The sequence below is a fragment of the Cydia amplana genome, chromosome 3, assembly GCF_948474715.1.
Source record: "Cydia amplana chromosome 3, ilCydAmpl1.1, whole genome shotgun sequence".
Lineage (NCBI taxonomy): Eukaryota > Metazoa > Arthropoda > Insecta > Lepidoptera > Tortricidae > Cydia > Cydia amplana.
Genome location: NC_086071.1, coordinates 15,569,727 through 15,589,651, shown reverse-complemented (window position 1 = coordinate 15,589,651; position 19,925 = coordinate 15,569,727). Strand labels below are relative to the sequence as shown.

Here is a 19,925-nt window from a genome sequence, read left to right as displayed (position 1 = left end):
TGCGTGTCTAAACATTGTAAGTGACATAAAATATTTGTTTAAATTTGAACTTTAATAGCTGTCAATAGAGTTGAATATCATAACCGCCATATATGGCTCCATATGCAGTAAGAGGTTAAGAATTCTGTGAGGTGAATTCACTATATTATGGCACTAGCTTCAAATCGCAGTAAAATTTACTGCCCCATAGAAAACACTAAAATCTGATTAGGTTTTGAAACTACCATTTTTATCGCGATTTCACTCCTATAGTTCACCTCAGAAGGGCTAAGATGGCGGTTCTTTATCATTTGTCACCATGCCTATCACGTTCTAACAAGTATGTAAGTGCGAAAGTGACGCATGACATGACAGGTGATAAGAACGCGACCATGACACCCAGGGTTGGGCAAAATACTGGCTTCCACGTATTTGAAATACAAATTACAAAATACATTTTTAAAAGTATTTGAAATACAAAATACAAACTACTTTGGTGACGGGTATTTGAAATACAAAATACAAATTACAGTGTTTAAAATAATGTATTTCAATTACAAAATATACCTTTATTTATTTTTTTGTTTAGCATTTAGTTTTAACGTTAACGAATATCCTTTCATACAAACTTATAGGGTCATTGCGCTAGTTTTCGTCCAGCTCTAGTTTACGTCCACTTGACGAAATTTGAATATATACCTACATTCCTGCACAAATTTGGACTGATTTCAATCCTTATGTCTAAGGCGTATAAGCAATATATCTGTCTACATATAACAATGATATTTCGCAAAAAGGAAGCGCTGGTGGCCTAGCGGTAAGAGCGTGCGACTTGCAATCCGGAGGTCGCGAGTTCGAACCCCGGCTCGAACCAGTGAGTTTTTCGGAACTATGTACGAAATATCATTTGATATTTACCAGTCGCTTTTCGGTGAAGGAAAACATCGTGAGGAAACCGGACTAATTCCAATTACGGCCCTAGTTTACCCTCTGGGTTGAAAGGTCAGATGGCAGTCGCTATCGTAAAAACTAGTGCCAACGCCAATTACTGGGATTAGTTTCCAAGCGGACCCCAGGCTCCCATGAGCCGTGGCAAAATGCCGGGACAACGCGAGGAAGATGAAGATTTCGCAAAAAGTAGTAAATTAAAAATGAAATATATATTTGATAATCCGTCAAGTCGTCGAAAACTAGTGCATGGACGGAAACTACTGCAATGACCCTATCCCCTAGATTTAAACGAAAAGTTCCACGCAGAAGTTGACCTAATATAGATCCAGTATCCAGCCAATGAAAATTGTATCTCGGCTGGATCGGAGGTTCGCGGTCGGCTCACAGCTTGTGCGAGAGATTAGACATTTTAGGATTATAGAATTTAATAAAATGTATTTATAGAAATGTATTTTGAAGCTTGAAGTATTTGAAATACAAAATACTAAATACATGTGAGTGCAGTATTTGAAATACCAAATACAAAATACTTTTGAGGTAGTATTTGAAATACAAATACAAAATACTAATTTGTATTTCAAATACGTATTTCAAATACATGTAATTGAAATACTGCCCAACCCTGATGACACCGCTGCAGAGCTAAGGGTTGAAATACGAAGATACGCCAAGAAATCAAGTCAAAGTTATTTAAGAGTAAAGTGCCATTCTATAGAACTTGCTAACTATGTAAACAAAAGTCACTAGTAAATTGACATTTAGAGACAATTTCAATACATAGTTAGCAAGTTCTATTAAATGACACTTTACATAACATTGCCAAATAGTCGTACCAAATACCAACATATTATATTCCTAAATACGTATTTTCATAACTTTTTTCAGGAGTAGAATATGTCATAACATTTTCAAAGCCGTTAACAAAGTTTTTAACTGAGCAAAGTCAATAAAAATACAACTAATATTATATTTTAATAATTATGTTATTAACCAAACGTCCGGAGTTTTATTAGATATCCTAATAAACTCAAAGATAGTAAAAAATAACTCTACATTAAATAAATAATTTGTTTATTAGGATCACCAACAGAAGATACAATTTTCATACTAAGTATAAGTAACAAACTAAGAGTAGGGCACATTTATTATTTTAGATGCCGTCTTTGAGCTTTAACCGCGAAAATCGAAGTTCGCAAATTGCGGGCATTTTTCTCTGTCACTCTATTTACGCCTTCATTGGAGGAAAAGAGAAAGATCCCCGCAACTTGCGAATTTCGGTTTTGGCGGTAGCCCATCTGTAAAAAAAATAAGTCATCATTATTGTACGAGTCACGAGATGTCTTTCATGATCCATACACGAATGAAAGACGAGTTAAGTACCTACATAATGACTAATGACACTTGCACACGTACGATAAACGACGTTTAGAGTTAGACCAAGATAAATCTGCAACGATTTTGATAGCACACGCAGTGAAAGTGTTGTTCTAAACGTCAAACTTCTATGAACTGGTAACACTGCGTGTGGTATAAAATCGTTGCAGACTTATCTTGGTCTCTATGTACTACCTTGGAACGCAATTCTCAAATTCATCTGATACCTTTAAACGAGCAATTCTTGTATATTTATATGTTTCTGGGATCTCGGAAACGGCTTTAACGAATACGATGAAATTTGATACATGGGGGTTTTCGGGGGCGAGAAATTGCTAAATATGTAAACAAAAGTCACTAGTAAATTCATCATTCAGAGACAATTTCAATATGGCGGTTTGTTTACATATAGTTAGCAAGTTTCATAGAATGACACTTAGCTAGGCCTTTTTTCTGGAAAAACGCGCAATTGAGATTTTTGTATGTTTTCCGAGCAAAGCTCGGCCTCCCGGATATTATTAAAACCGTATACACAGATAAACAATATTATAAAGTAATAATGTATTTATTAAGGGACCATTGCCAAATAAAATAGTCTACCTTGTGCAGTCAGTATAAAATAGTAAATACATAAGAATAATAATTATGCATAGGTACCTGTGTGGGTACCTGGGCCCTTTTATTTAAAGTTGTCCCCTACACTTTTTTTTAATTTGTGAATTTATATGTTATTTCTACTCAGAATCACGAGCTCTTTCTATCCTAATAGGAGAAAAAAAGTGTCTGAAGGTATTTTCCCATTCCGTTACCATTTTTTCATAGACTTTGTATGGCGGTTTCGGAATGGAAAGATCGAAAAATGTGTGGAAATCTTGGGACACTTTTTTCTCCTATCAGGATCAAAAGAGCTCACGATTCTGAGTAGAAATAACATAAAAAATCCTAATTTTGAAAAAAAAGTGTAGGGGACAACTTTAAATAAAATGGCCCACCTATAACCTATAAGGTGCAATGCAATTATTCAACATGCGACATATTAGTTGGTGTTCCGGCCTGTGCAATATATGATTAATTAGTATAATAAAATAGTAATTTATTTATCAAGGTAGCAACGTTGTTGTAGCAAGCGAAAGATCCCAAGATTCGAAGTGGAATCTTGAGCGTAGAGGGTAAGGAGCGAAAGGTAAACAAACTTTGCTACAGAGTGAAACCCAGTTTTCTACACCACACAATCGCGACGATTATTAGTTGTAAATCGAATACAAATTAATGCTAATAAATTTTTATTATTCAAAATCATCAATGCAATTTTGCAAGCAACTCGACCTTGCATTTTAACTCAATCTAGCATGAAAAATGCAATTTTGTTCACTGATTTCAAACAATAAAGAGGCGGTTTTCGAGCGGATATCGTGAAATTTTGTAATCATAGGTTCTATTTGTCATTTGATGTAACTAAGTTGTTATTAGCCGCCTACGCGAAATTTTTAGAGATGCCCCGAATAGTGGTTTTGGCCGAATACCGAATATTCGGCGACCGAATATTCGGCATGACATGCGAACATTTTGAGTCACAATTATTATGAAAACTGATCGCCAACAAAGCTCAACGTTAGATGACGTTAGCTAAGATATATTTTTGTTGAACAGAATTAATGAATAGAGTCAAACACTCAGACTTATGATAAAAATAAAATGTTTTTTAACCAACAAATGCTCAAAAAATGGTATTCTTATTTAACAACTTTCCAAGAACACATTCTAAATATATTTACATAGTTTTTGGTTATTTTTATTGTGCATTTTTTCATTTTAAGTAGGAGCAACAGATATTCGGTATTCTGCCGAATAGTAGGCAACATTCGGCCGAATACCGAATATTCGGCAAAGTGGCCGAATACCGAATATTCGGCAAAGTGGCCGAATAGGCCGAATACCGAATATTCGTGGCATCTCTAAAAATTTACATTTAAAGCTGGCATTCTCTAAATTACCCCCATTTTAGAAATTACTCTAAAGCATCTTATTACGTAGGCACTGCAATTTGTTATATGTAGATAAGGAAATGATATTATCATATTACATTCCGCTATGTAATCAAGGGTCCACAAATGGTAGGGGAGCCCAAGAGGGTATTTTTGTTGTTAGGTACTCGAGCGTGTCAGATTAAAATATGAGTGATATTTTAATCTGACACGCTCGATGACGTCTATGTTGGTGGGTTGGTGGCAGTTATAAAATTCGTCCGCCTCTATTTGTCCAGGCATTAGAGAGCTTGTTCAGATATTTTGAGCACCTCGGCCGCTCCGATATATCGGATGGCGACTGTACAATGTGAAAATCTTGTAATCGTCAGATTAAGGTAGACTCCACGAGTAGCACAATATCTTAATCTGACACGCTCGAATAACTATAAAAATTCCCTCTTGGGCTTCCCTACCAAGAGGAGAGGAGAGGTTTTATTAAAACGACTTGAATAAGTTAACTGTAATAAAACGATTTAAAAGGATTATAACGCGTATGATGAACGTAAAATACATCCCGACGTTTCGAATCATTTACAGCGGGTGACTGAGGAAAAATATTCACCTCTGTCAAAATTACGTGCGAAACTAATTATTAGGTACTGTATTACCATACAATTACAGTACAAAAGCTATTAAAAAAAATTAAGACTAGTTATGCATGCAAAGCTGGCCTATGAAGATTATGTTACAATTATTTTAAGTAACATTACTAGGTATAGGTACTTACTGAAATGTCCACACCATTAGATACACAGTCCTGTGTGACGGCAAACGCTGTAAAGTTCGAATCGTCGGAATGTACCTAAGTATTCAAATTTTAAATTCATGATACGCGATATAATATATAATCCGTTTCAATAGTTTCATTCTTGAATGACTATCGCGGTAACCAAAGACAACATTTATTAACTTAACCGTAATTCAATAATCTTGAATGCGATTTCATACTGACTGCTAAAGCCATTAACAATAATTAATTGGTAGTTATCGATGTGTAAAGTAAAATAATAAGCTTGACAATTTAGTTAAAGCCTGACCAGGAATATATGATCACGCGCCATATTGCGGAATTTCACTGGAACTAATATTTTTTTCATACTGAACTGTCTACATGAGAATAACAGCGCCCGCTTGACAAAAATATATTACTGGTCAGGCTTTACTATAAAAACCTCCTTTTTAGAAGTCGGTTAAAACATAACGCCGCGCCATCTACAACTTCCAAAACGAGGACACGATTTTTTCTCAGACTTAGCACATCTTATAAATCAAATAATCTTTTCCATTACTCTATTAAGCCGGCTTAAACTCTCTAGCTTATAATTATCGTCTGTTATCTCATTATTCTATAGTATTTCACAGTTTTACGGCTGTGTTATCACTATATACGAGGGGTATTCAAAATATTCTCGGTATGAGAATGAAAACAAAAAAGTACGAAAAGTTTGATATTTTTATTTTTCAATATACTCCCCCCCTATGTTCATACACTTAAAAGATCGATCAATTATTTTTTTTAATCCCTCGTAAAAATATTTTTTATCTTTCGTGTAAAAATGCTCCTCCACTGCCGCCTTCAATGCTTCATCGTCAGAAAATTTATTTCCACGCAGATCCTTTTTAAGATTGGGGAGCAAAAAGAAGTCGCTGGGGGCTAAGTCCGGACTATACGGTGGGTGAGTAACAGTTTTAAACCCACATTCAACAATAGCTGCCTTGGCAATATGAGCAGTATGGACGGGGGCGTTGTCATGCAGAAGCAGAATACCTTTGGTTAACTTTCCTCGCCTCTTTTCTTTAATTACATCCTTTAATTGACGTAGAATGTTAGCGTAGTACTGTCCTGTGATATTTACACCTTTTTCTTTATAATCGATTAGTAATACTCCTTCACAATCCCAAAATATCGTGGCCATGACCTTGCCAGCTGAAGGGATGACCTTGAACTTCTTGGGATGAGCTGAACCCTTAATGTGCCACTGCATGGACTCTTGTTTACTCTCTGGGTCATAATGATGAACCCAGGTTTCATCTCCAGTAACTATTCTTTGCAGCACCTCATCAGGATTTTCACCGCACAGGTCAATAAAATCGGAACAACAAGCTACACGCATGTCTTTTTGAAGCCGAGTCAGCATTCGCGGAACCCATCTTGCACTTACTTTTGACATATTAAGATGGTCATGTATAATATCATGTACGGTACCAATAGAGAGATTGGTTACTTGTGCTATAGATTTTACCTTCACTCGACCATCTTCCAATATAAGTTTTTCCACTTTATCAATATTTTCTTGTGAAGTAGCTACTACAGGCCGGCCAGATCTAGGGTCATCTTCAATACTCTCCCTTCCGCGTTTAAACTCGCTTGACCACTTTTGAATGGTAGATAAAGAAGGAGCAGACTCACGGTAAACACAATCCATTTCCTCTTTTATGGTTTTTTGATTTTTACCCTGTTTTGTCAAGAATTTTATCACGCATCGATGTTCTAATTTAGTTAACATTGTCAATTCGCACATGATGTTCATGTTTGTTCAGCAATTGCAGAAAAACAAAAGACTATCTCGGTTCGAATTATACTTTTTTTTAATGTCAATGAATAAACCTTAGCGGCCAGTAACGAAAGAAATTTTAGAAGAGGTCGTAAGATATCAATACCGAGAATATTTTGAACGCCCCTCGTACATTTAGTTAACTTAATAACTGTTTTGCGGAAATTTGCCTGGTGCATTCATGTCGAAGATATTTACGATATTTGCGCAGTTAACTGTAGGTACATAGTGGTAACATTGCCCTTTTCTTTATATCAACGTGTGAACATACATGTACAAGTAATATAAACGAGTATAGTTATAATTGTTGACGTTGTATTTCAAATATAATTGATTTGTGATACATATTGTTTTATTTCATATTTCAGTCATTCGTTTGTAACTTGAAATTAAATATTCGGTAAAAATATTTTACCAAATGTGTTTTTCCGAGGGAGAATGAATTATGATTGACCGAAGCGTAGCACGGTGGGCTGAAAATCGGCCTCCATAGAAATAGAAACCGAAGTCTTAAATTTGAACTTTTTTTTATTGGAATAGCTTTTGTTAGGTTTTATTATGTCCCAAAATTAATCTTAGCTAATTTGGTTGGAAAAATAATTAATTATAATTTTTTTTCAAAGTCTTTGTATCGCGCGTATCAGAAAAAACGAGTTTTTTCCGAAAATAAAAAGTTAACCGTAATATCCTGACAGATGATTTTAAAACCAATTATTCTTGATTTTTCCACATAATTAGAATTTTCCTACGGGGTGCACTTTTTTTTTAAAAATCGATATATTTTTTTATTTTAATTATCTTATTTTTTTATTTTAATACGGTTATACTCGTTATTTTGACTACAAAAAATGAATTTGAGTTTGATCGAACCAATAACTTACGCGTAGTGAATTTTTGTTCTAAGCAAATGTATGGAGCGTACGAGTAAAACGGATTTTTTTTCAAAAATTAAAGGTATACCGTAATATCCTTGCAGATGATTTAAGTACCAATTATTAATGATATTTTGACATAACGCGAACTTTTCTACCGTGTGCACTTATTTAATAAAAAATAAAAAACTTATTTTTTCGTGCTGAAATAGCTTTTTCTCATTGTTTTAATCAAATAAATAATAAACATACAACAGTTACAAGTAGAAAATTGAAAATAAAACCATTACATCCTTTACATTATTACCATTGTATCCTCTTTATTACATTATCTTTGTACTTAATGAAACAGTATTTAACAAATGACACATTGACAACTTATGAGTCTAAAATTAATGATCATTAATGAGGTCCGGTTACAATCGTTAGTAGATATTATGAATGCAGTTTAATCATTAAGGTTTTAATCATTATGCTTATAATTAGACGTAAAACTAATTATAATAGCAATGATATACTCGTAGAATGGTGGTGTTCATTAGTACAAGCAATAAATAGGTAAGGGGTACATTTTATATTTTAGTTCATCTTGAGCTTCTTAACCGCTAACTTACACGACCATAAACCATGGACAGTCTTATTACGAACTTGGACTTGTTTGTTATCCTAAAATCTCAAGGATCTAGTTTAAATCACGAAGCTTTGTTTGATTGTTAAATATTGTTTCATTAAGTACAAAGATAATAAAGAGGATACAAAGGTAATAATGTAAAGGATGTAATGGTTTTATTTTCAATTTTCTACTTGTAACTCTTGTATGTTTATTATTTATTTGATTAAAACAATGAGAAAAAGTTATTTCAGCATGAAAAAATAAGTTTTTTATTTTTTGTTAAATAAGTGCATACGGTAGAAAAGTTCGCGTTATGTCAAAATATCATTAATAATTGGTACTTAAATCATCTGCAAGGATATTACGGTATACCTTTAATTTTTGAAAAAAAAATCCGTTTTACTCGTACGCTCCATACATTTGCTTAGAACAAAAATTCACTACGCGTAAGTTATTGGTTCGATCAAACTCAAATTCATTTTTTGTAGTCAAAATAACGAGTATAACCGTATAAAAATAAAAAAATAAAATAATAAAAATAAAAAATATATATCGATTTAAAAAAAAAAGTGCACCCCGTAGGAAAATTCTAATTATGTGGAAAAATCAAGAATAATTGGTTTTAAAATCATCCGTCAGGATATTACGGTTAACTTTTTATTTTCGGAGAAAACTCGTTTTTTCTGATACGCGCCATACAAAGATTTAAAAAAAAAATTATAATTTTCCAACCAAATTAGCTAAGATTAATTTTGGGACATAATAAAACCTAACAAAAGCTATTCCAATAAAAAAAAGTTCAAATTTAAGACTTCGGTTTCTATTTCTATGGAGGCCGATTTTCAGCCCACCGTGCGTAGCGAAGGTCTACGTTTTGACTCGGGCATTTTGCTTTTGTATGTCCGGATGTTCTCCTCTACAGGTCGTAATTCTTAACCGATTTTCGTGAAATTTTGTGACCGAATTCTATGACTAAATAAAAAATTTTTGTCGATCCGGTTTTTGGAAATTTTTCAAAATGGCGGAGTCGTGATAGCTCCCGCCTAAACAAATAGTCGTATCGGTATCATAAGAGTTTTTTTCTTTTTGAGATATGTTTAAAATTATTATTATTTATTAAATTAAAATTCAGAATATTTGTATCGCTGGTTTTGGCGGTATTTAGATATTTAGTTTTTACTTGAGAATGAGTAGCTAAATTTCGTCAGCTTTAGTAAGAACTATAATGGCGTATTTTGCAAACGTTCGCTTTTTTTGTTTGCATCGGCAGGTCCCGGGTTCCATCCCCAGTAATTGTATATACTGCTACATAACTTTTTGTATTTTTTTTATACTTAAATTTCGTATAGTTGTTTTTTATTTTATTTTTAAAAAAATTAAAAATTTCGTATTTTTTATTTATCAAGCGCGGGCGTAAGCGTATTCGTTTAATTTTTGTTTGTAGCTTTATGTAGTTTTTAATTTTTTGTTTTATATTACATGTACTATACCTATATTTTAATAAATATTTTTGCCATACATTTATTCAGTTTTAAGTCCGCTCGCGAGGTCTACAGCTCACAGAGCCACTAGTTTATGAATGAGTTTAGTTCGGCTTAGCACAATATCCTCCCTTACCAAGAAACGACTGGTAAATAAAATATGAAATTATGGTTTTCTACATCAATTCCGAAAAATTAATAGCAAGCTTGTTTGCCGTATTATAAATAGGCTTGCGCAAAAATCTTCTGTCCGTTGAAGTATTTTCATCTCATTTTCTGCTCTCATGCCGCCCCGTAATAAGTACCCAAGCCAAAAAAAAAACAATAATTTTTGTTTTTACAGCGAAATTGGAACTCCCGTGGGACGTAATTACTGTCGTTACGAGAAACAACAGGAGCAACACCTGTGGCCATGGCCCGGCGTAGAGCAATTTCCGACCAAATTACCGTTATCCGTTAAAATATTTTAAAATTGGATTTTTTGACTAAAGTTGGAACTGTGGAGAGTAGGCTGTGTAGGCAGTTGAAATGGGAATAAAACCGGCCAAGTGCGAGTCGGACTCGCGCACGGAGGGTTCCGCACCATCAACAAAAAATAGAGCAAAACAAGCAAAAAAACGGTCACCCATCCAAGTACTGACCCCGCCCGACGTTGCTTAACTTCGATCAAAAATCACGTTTGTTGTATGGGGGCCCCACTTAAATCTTTATTTTATTCTGTTTTTAGTATTTGTTGTTATAGTGGCAACAGAAATACATCATCTGTGAAAATTTCAACTGTCTAGCCATCACGGTTCGTGAGATACAGCCTGGTGACGGACGGACGGACGGACGGACGGACAGCGGAGTCTTAGTAATAGGGTCCCGTTTTTACCCTTTGGGTACGGAACCCTCAAAAGGAGAGTGATTTAAATAAATTGTCCAACCGATTGAACAGAACAAAGTGTCAATAATTATAAACTTTATATTTTCATAGAAATTTGACATTAATGATGATTTAGCTGGGCCATTTTATTTAAAGTTGTCCCCTACACTTTTATTCAAAATTGGGATTATTTATGTTATTTCTACTCAGAATCATGAGCATTTGATCCTAATAGGAGAAAAAAAGTGTCCCAAGATTTCCATACATTTTTCGATCTTTACATTCCGAAACCGCCATACAAAGTCTATGAAAAATGGTAACGGAATGGGAAAAACCTTGGGACACTTTTTTTCTCCTATTAGGATAGAAAGAGCTCGTGATTCTGAGTAGAAATAACATAGAAATTCACAAATTAAAAAAAGTGTAGGGGACAACTTTAACCCTTAAATGCATGATTTTTTCTTTTTGCCCGAAATTAATATATGTGTTACGTAATTGTTTGCTGATTATTGGAAAAATGGTAAAAAAATTATAACATCGATTTTCACTGCGAAATCAGTGTTAGAAGTTGCATAGGCTAAATCTTATTTATGTAAATATATAATTTTCAGTAAGAGATATATGATAAAACCTGCTATCATCAGAAAGGTACACTATTTGTGATACACCTTGTATTAAATATAAAATAATTACAAACCCCAAAAAAAAACATCCAAAATCACATACTAATCATCAAATTCTGGGTTTTTTCAAATTTTCTGACATTTCGTCTTAAAACGAATGTAATTTTTATAAATTAAAATATTGCGTAAATTTATATAAAAAATCGGAAAACGGATTAGTTTTTCTATTGAAATAATATATAAATAGACATATAGGTTTTTCTAATTATGTAGGTATAAAATTAGATGTTTTTTGTGTAGGCTGCATCCTACACTATGCATTTAAGAGTTAAATAAAATGGCTCAGCTATCTTTTTACCCGACTGCGTTAGAAGGAGGGTAATCTTTTTCAAGCGAATGTATTGTATGTTCATTTCTAATGTTTGGCATTCTCTATAAACCCAAATGGCTGAACCGTATGTTAGTATACATTTAAGTCTTATTCACAGCCTGACTAGCAATAGTAACGTCTATTGCTAGTCAGGCTGTGAATAAGACTACGTACCGTACCGTAGTACGGTACGAAAATAAATAATTAGATAAGTAGGTATCTTAATAATTAGATTGGAGTTCGTTTGTGTTTTTTTAACCTTTTCCACGCCGTGTCAAACACAAAAGCTGTCACTCAGACGCCACATCATTGAAGTGGCAAAACTGAAATTGAACTTTATGTAGGTATATGCACGTAGGTCGATGTTGCTCTGTGGTATGTGACCGATTAATCGGTCTTTGGCGTTGTTCCTACGGTGCGGATATATCGGTCATTGGCGTCCAAAAGGTTAATAACAAAATCAGGCTTCATCTACAAACATAATATATGTGGCTTCGTCCTGAGCTCGTCTAAGTAAAATAAGTGGGTATAAAAAAATTAAAATAAGTAAAGACGACTTTTAAACTTCCACCATTCATTATTTTTATTTGAACGTTATAATTTGACTTACAATAATATAATCACAGTTAAAAATAAAATTAAGACTTGTGGCTGACCTTAAAGCTATTAATAATAGAGAAGACTACAATAAACTAGCAAATCAGTATTAGTTTTTGGAGTCCATTTGACATTGCCTTAATTGGTTTGATCAAGTTTATTAGAACAACATTATGGGCAACTGTTTTTTTACACACTGAGTGAAGAACATTATATTATGCAAATGATAATGATGTGTAAAGAAATGTTGTGTGATTTTTTTGTACTTATAATTTAAGGATTCAATGTTTTAGTTAATTATATATTTTGTAATATAACTTGTGTAAAGTTATGAGTATGAAAAAAAAAATTGACAAACGTTTGCTTCTACCGTCTCATCATCATCATCATCTGAGGCATTACAACCGCGGGTGGGCCTTAGCCTAGTCAAGCAAGTCTCTCCAGTTTGATCTATTTGTGGCCTTCCTTCTCCCAACCCTGCCTGCCTGCTTCGACTGTCTGGATACTCTTAATTAAATCCTAGTTTGACTGATATTGCAAAGTAATAACTAACAAGATAAAATAATGTCATGGAAAAGTTAATGTAAGAAGGAACAAATAACTCTAAAAATAGATAAGTAAGGGAGAAAAGAAAAAATATCCCCATAATGCTGTTACTAAAAATGACAGTCTAATCATAGCTTAATGCAGTATATACCCGACTTCACACCAAGGATATACGACTTTCTGACAGAACGCGGTAGGTACACGGTGCGTCTAGAACATTTTAGTGCTATAAATATTCTGATCCGAATCAGCTCTCTCTCAGCAACTTTAGACATATATTTTAGAACTCTAAATAATCAGGCCTCGTAGACAACATGCCACTCGCTAACGCTACGGAGCGAACGAAACGCAACTGTCACTGTCACACTAATATGGAAGAGTGATAGAGAGACAAAGCGATTCGATAGCGAAGCGCAAGCGATCGTCACCTTATCATGATTTCTCTGCCTTAAGCTATGATTACAGCTATTCCTCGATCAAGTCCAACTATAATCGTAACTAAAGTGTCATTCAATAGAACTTGCTATAACAAGGTGAGCAAACCGCCATACTAAAATTGACACTGAATGTCAATTTACCTACTAGTAAATGTTGTTTACATAGTTAGCAAGTTCTATTTAACCTTTTAACCGCCGTAGACTGATATATAAGCCATACAAAATCGGGCTCATTTCGCCACGGTCTGATAAATAAGACAACTTCGTGTAATTTCGTACCGCCAGCGACACGAGCACGCTCGATGACGTATTCTATGGCGGTTAAAAGGTTAATGACACTTTACGATGGCTTGACTTCAGTCATCACCTCCTCCAGCACCGTCTCCATGCTAGGCGCCCACTTGAGCCCATGGATCTTGGTTCTGAAACACTTGGCGATTTCCAATGCCCTGATACAATCGTCAGCTTCGGTATTAGCTTTCTCGCACTCGTGTATCATGGTTACTAGCTGTTTGGCAAGGTCATCATCTGAAATGAAGTGTGTTGAGGTATTTTGAAATGAATAATGAATAAATATTATAGGACAATTTTTCACAGACAGTAAGCTCAATAAGGCTTGGGTTGTGGGTACTAGACGACGATATTATATATGTCGGCGGCAGATCGTAAAATCGGGCATATCGAGATATTCCTAGGCATATCATGAAACGCCGCCATTTCATGATCTAACTAAGTTTAACCCAGGCGTATCACGATCTGCCTTATAAAAGAGGCGGCAGATCGGTCAGACCAATGTATTCGTTGATATTCCTAGCTTCATACCGGGTGCATCGTAAAATAATTGATGAGATATTCCTAGGCATATCATGAAACGCCGCCATTTCATGATCTGACTAAAATTAACTCAGGCATATCACGATCTGTCTTATAAAAGATTCGGCAGATCGATGCACGATGGGAGCAATGTATTCGTCGAATTCCTAGCTTCATTCATACCGATCGCATCGTAAAATAATTGCATTTTTTGCCACTGGTGGCGCTGCATGCTATATGGCGCTGCGTCCGAGTCCAGTGTTGCCAGATCGTACCTTTTAATACAAGTTTACGTTCCTTTTGAGCCTTGAGGTTTGCTCGATATGGCTGGTGGTCGCTAGGCAGATCATGAAATGCCGGCGTTTCATGATCTGCCTAGGAATATGACCCATTGAGGTTTGCACGATATGGCTAGTGGTCGCGCTAGGCAAATCATGAAATGCCGGCGTTTCATGATCTGCCTAGGAATATGACCCATTGAGGTTTGCACGATATGGCTAGTGGTCGCGCTAGGCAGATCATGAAATGCCGGCGTTTCATGATCTGCCTAGGAATATCACCCCTTGAGGTTTGGACGATATGGCTGGTCGTCGCTAGGCAGATCATGAAATGCCGGCGTTTCATGATCTGCCTAGGAATATCACCCATTGAGGTTTGCACGATATGGCTGATGGTCGCGCTAGGCAGATCATGAAATGCCGGCGTTTCATGATCTGCCTAGGAATATCACCCCTTGAGGTTTGCACGATATGGCTGGTCGTCGCTAGGCAGATCATGAAATGCCGGCGTTTCATGATCTGCCTAGGAATATCACCCATTGAGGTTTGCACGATATGGCTGATGGTCGCGCTAGGCAGATCATGAAATGCCGGCGTTTCATGATTTGCCTAGGAATATCACCCCTTGAGGTTTTTACGATATGGCTGGTCGTCGTTAGGCAGATCACGAAATGCCGGCGTTTCATGATCTGCCTAGGAATATCACCCCTTGAGGTTTGCACGATATGGCTAGTCGTCGCTAGGCAGATCATGAAATGCCGGCGTTTCATGATCTGCCTAGGAATATCACCCCTTGAGGTTTGCACGATATGGCTAGTCGTCGCTAGGCAGATCATGAAATGCCGGCGTTTCATGATCTGCCTAGGAATATCACCCCTTGAGGTTTGCACGATATGGCTGGTCGTCGCTAGGCAGATCATGAAATGCCGGCGTTTCATGATATGCCTAGGAATATCACACCCTACTATTTGATATGCCTAAACGTCGCTAGGCAAATCGTCAAACGTTGATGTTTGAACGATATGGCTGGTAGTCGCTAGTCAGATCATGAAATGGCGGCGTTTCATGGTATGCCTAGGAATATCTCGATATGGCCGATTTTACGATCTGCCTCCGACATATATAACATACCTACAGATATGTATGTACATCATCATCTTCCTCGCGTTGTCCCGGCATTTTGCCACGGCTCATGGGAGCCTGGGGTCCGCTTGGCGACTAATCCCAATAATTGGCGTGGGCACTAGTTTTTATGAAAGCGACTGCCATCTGACCTTCCAACCCAGAGGGTAAGTAAACTAGGCCCGTATTGGGATTAGTCCGGTTTCCTTAGTATGTTTTCCTTCACCTTTAAATATCAAATGATATTTCGTACATAGGTAAGTTCCGAAAAACTCATTGGTACGAGCCGGGGTTTCAACCCGCGACCTCCGGATTGCAAATCGCACGCTCTTACCGCTAGGCCATCAGCGCTTCTACAGATATGTATGTACATATAATATAAATACTCAATTACTAACTATACATAGAAACATCCATAACTCAGGAACAAATACCTATTTGTGATAAACAGAGTCTCAGGCGTCTTAGTAAACTCATGAGCGTTCTTAAAGATATTGAATTGAATATGATGCGGCTTGGCATCCCCATCAATTAGATCGACCTCCAGTGCCATGAAAATGACGATAACGATGATATTGACTCAGAATTAAGATAATGATAATGGCTCTTACCAGCTCCATGAGTCTTAGCGAACTCATGCGCGTTCTTATGATGCAGCTTTGCATCCCCATCAATGAGATCGACCTCCAGTGCCATGAAGATGATGATAACGATGATGATGACTCAGAAGATAATGATAATGGCTCTTACCTGCTCCATGAGTCTTAGCGAACTCATGCGCGTTCTTATGATGCAGCTTGGCATCCCCATCAATGAGATCGACCTCCAGTGCCATGGAGATGACGATAACGATGATGATATTTAATTATACAAACGGGTCTACAGTTTCATTGTTTTTACCTTAAATTCCGACGTTTCAGCTGAGTTGCACCAGCTGCGGTCACGGAAAGACTGACATCCCAGCAAATGTCAACGGAGATATAAATAAAACAACACTGAACTACCCGAAATTAGTTTATAAAAATGTTTGGGGTAGACAAAGAAATTGCAGCTGTTAAAGACACTATACGGCACTATATCGCGGTGGACCCGTTTGTGTAATTAAATATGTGTACAAAACGTGAGAGCTTAAAATGATGATGATGACTCAGAAGATACTGATAATGGCTCTTACCTGCTCCATGAGTCTTAGCGAACTCATGTGCATTCTTATGATGCAGCTTGGCATCTTCATCAATGAGGTCGAATTTCAAGGCCATACAGAGAATGACGCAGCCCGTGTCACGGTTCAGTAGCTCGAAATCTTCGCGCCAGAAGTTGTAGAAATCTTGCATTATGTTCTCTTGGACGTTTAGCTGGAATATATGAATTTTTTTCCGTATAATCATAGAGAAATATAGTAAGACAAGAGTGCTCACTCCATGCATCAGTTTTGGTGCCAAAAATATTATTATTAGTACTGATAATTCCGCTACTCGATGCTAGATGTCGGCACTCAAAATAATAGTCTTTTTGGTACCAAAACTGATGTATGGAGTGAGCAATCTATGTATTTTTTTCTCTATGGTATAATTCAGCAGTATAATTAATTATCAACTTCGCGAGTAGCTAGGAAAACACGTACTGACTAATTCCCGCCATACAGGGCATACCGCCAAAATCGAAACAAATTATAACGTTAAGTATCTGCCTTTTTGTCGTTTGGATACGCAAGAGTGATAGCGAGGCAGGCAGGTGTTGCCGATAGGCCCTCAGATCTGATAGACAAGTCTGTACGTAAATTCCTTGTTAATATAATTAGGTCACTCATTCTCCTTCTCTCATTGTAGTCATTATACATATATCTCGCCATTGGATAGAGTGAGAGCGACAATAGTATGAGTTATACTACTACTATTACTTACTTAACACAACTTATAATATAACTCTTAAATATTTACTTACTTCTCCGTGTAATTAAATTTTTATTACTAACACTTCTCTTACTTATAAACTTATTTGTTACATATTTCAAATCCCGATATCGGTATTGCCAAGTAGGGGTAGGCTGGGACACAAGTCACAACACAATCATGCTTTTAACCCTGATTATATATAGATCAAAGTTAATTAACAACATTAGCAAACTATACATTTTATATTAGTATCAGTTTTCCTAACATCTCACTAACGTGTATCCATGTAACTCAAAACTCAAATAGTGCTTAAGAGCCAACAGGAGCTAAGATTTAAATATTTTAGGTAAATATACCCGTCTCGCTAACGGAAGCGGCTCCTAAAACTAGTGCGATAAGGACAAGGCGAAAAATCCTGCGTAAAAATATCAAAAATCAAGGTTTCGTACTCGACTGTTTCCTCCTCCAAAACTTAACCAATCGTAACCAAATTTGGAAATCTAAATGATTATGACATTATCTGTGTCGGACCGTTTTGCTTTTTTGACTAATTGATGTCAGTTTTGAATAGCACGCCTCTCATTGCGGTATAGTCAATTAGGCCATTTTGGTCATTTTTGAAAGGCTCTAGCGCCTTAAAAAATAAAAATATCAAAAAAAAGCAAAACGGTCCGACACATATATTGACAATATTAATCTGTGTTGAAAAAATCATTGCTCTAGCTTCAAAACCCACGGAGGAAACAGTCGAGTACGTTTGTATGGAGAAATGACCACTCCTGTTGGCTCTTAATGCGCATAGATAGTGACAAGAAGAGTTTGATTGTATGGCTAAATGGCGGATCTCAAGCTAAGTTAATTAAATTAGTGAATTTACATAAAGCGGTGTTTTATTAAGAATTTAATATCATACTCACCTCGGTCTTACACTTATCCAGTGCTGTGGCAAACCCAGTAGTCAACTTCTTCATAATCTCCGCCGAAGGAGTAGCTCTATTCACACAAAGTGACAAAATAAACGCGGCAACCAACGTCCACCATTTTGTGGCAGCCGCCATCTTGAATTCTAGCATTCAAGTGATCGAGACGTACGTTTTTATGCCATTTTTAAAGCGATTAGAGAAAATTAAAGTTTTTTTAATGATAGCCGAGTACGGATGTGTTAATTGGTTTGATGAATGGTTCAGTCATGCGGTGTGATAATGAGCACGTCGCCGTCGGGGTGCCAATGTCACGTAGTACGCTCTAATAAGCGCTTTGATACAATGTCGTGGTTATGAATGACAATGAAGTACAGTCAGCCGCAGAAGTAGCTAAGCAGGATAACACGTTCAGAAATATTTACACAGAACCTTATTCTGTTGTCATGAGAGCCCGCGTGCAGATCATTTTGAGCACTAGGCCCGCGTAGCTACTTGCTGCTGACTGTACCTTAGTATGTACTTAAGAATCATATGAACCCGCAGTCAAATCATTTATAAACGACACGCTTAACCTTTTCCACGCCGTGTCAAACACAAGAGCTGTCACTCAGACGCCACATCACTAATGTGTCTAAACTGAAGTTGAACTTTATGTATATGCACGTAGGTCGATGTTGCGCTGTAGTCTGTGACCGATTAATCGGTCTTTGGCGTTGAACCTACGGTGCGTATATATCGGTCATTGGCGTCCAAAAGGTTAAATTACATGGAACTTGGCGTGAACTTTACGTAACATTTCTTTCGACTCGAGTTCCATAATGTGGGCGGATGTGAAAAAAAGCGCACAAGTTCGAGTCGGACTCGCCCACCGCGGGTTCCGTACTTTTTAGTATTTGTCTTTATAGCGGCAACAAAAATACATCATCTGTGAAAATTTCAATCGTCTAGCTATTACAGTTCATGAGATAAAAGCCTGGGCCCCTATTCGACATATACAACTGTCAGATTTCGCGTCATTTTCAATTCAACTGTTGAAGTTCATTTGAAGTTCATCAAGTGCGGAAAGTTCATTTGGTACAACCAATAATTTAACAAAAACAACTTTGTTTTATTATTACTTTAAGGCTTATAATGGTTTGGTTTGGTTGTCACCTAACTGTGGATTGCTAATGTCAAATTTTGACAAGTAATGATTCAGATTCAAATGAAGTTCAACATGCGACGTCAAAAATAGCATGTCGAATAAGGCCCCTGGTGACAGACAGACTGACAGAGGAGTCTTATTAATAGGGTCCCGTTTTTACCCTTTGGGTACGGAACCCTAAACAAACCGAGAGCCAAAACAAACCTGACACATTTGTTTACCAACACTTCATGAATTATGAGGGCAGAACACACCACTCTTTTGTTTATATAGTGCAAGGCCTTTATAATTTCTATTCTGGATAAGTGAAAACATTTTAGTATTTTTATACTTACATTAAGTAGTCATTGTGTAGGTAGTGGGTGGTTTACCCCAAACTTTTTCATACAATTCTCGTCGGGTAGCTGCACAAATCTCTGTTTTGACATTTTCCTAGTCCTAGGACATCAAGTTAGCCGCG

General features: G+C 36.4%; 1 protein-coding gene and 1 long non-coding RNA gene across 2 annotated transcripts; one reads left to right on the top strand and one right to left on the bottom strand.

Moving 5' to 3' along the window:
• Positions 1-7,355: 7,355 nt before the first annotated feature.
• On the top strand, positions 7,356-8,741 carry LOC134662965 (uncharacterized). The gene is made up of 2 exons (XR_010098110.1): positions 7,356-7,782; positions 8,533-8,741. It is a non-coding gene; the product is annotated as an uncharacterized LOC134662965 (long non-coding RNA).
• A 4,889-nt stretch (positions 8,742-13,630) lies between these two features.
• Positions 13,631-18,485, bottom strand: LOC134662573 (general odorant-binding protein 1-like). The gene is made up of 3 exons (XM_063518843.1): positions 18,316-18,485; positions 16,678-16,858; positions 13,631-13,818 (listed from the first exon to the last, which is right to left on the bottom strand). Exons 1-3 carry the CDS (start codon positions 18,469-18,471, stop codon positions 13,631-13,633), a joined length of 525 nt encoding a protein of 174 aa, XP_063374913.1. The 5' UTR covers positions 18,472-18,485.
• Between the last annotated feature and the right edge of the window lie 1,440 nt (positions 18,486-19,925).

Excerpts from the sequence above, each read along its gene's own strand:
- LOC134662573 (XM_063518843.1), bottom strand. The coding sequence starts at position 18,471 with ATGCTAGAATTCAAGATGGCGGCTGCCACAAAATGGTGGACGTTGGTT. Across the intron at positions 16,859-18,315 it reads TGGATAAGTGTAAGACCGAG|CTAAACGTCCAAGAGAACAT; the intron begins GTGAGTATGATA and ends CATATATTCCAG. Across the intron at positions 13,819-16,677 it reads CGCTAAGACTCATGGAGCAG|ATGATGACCTTGCCAAACAG; the intron begins GTAAGAGCCATT and ends ACTTCATTTCAG.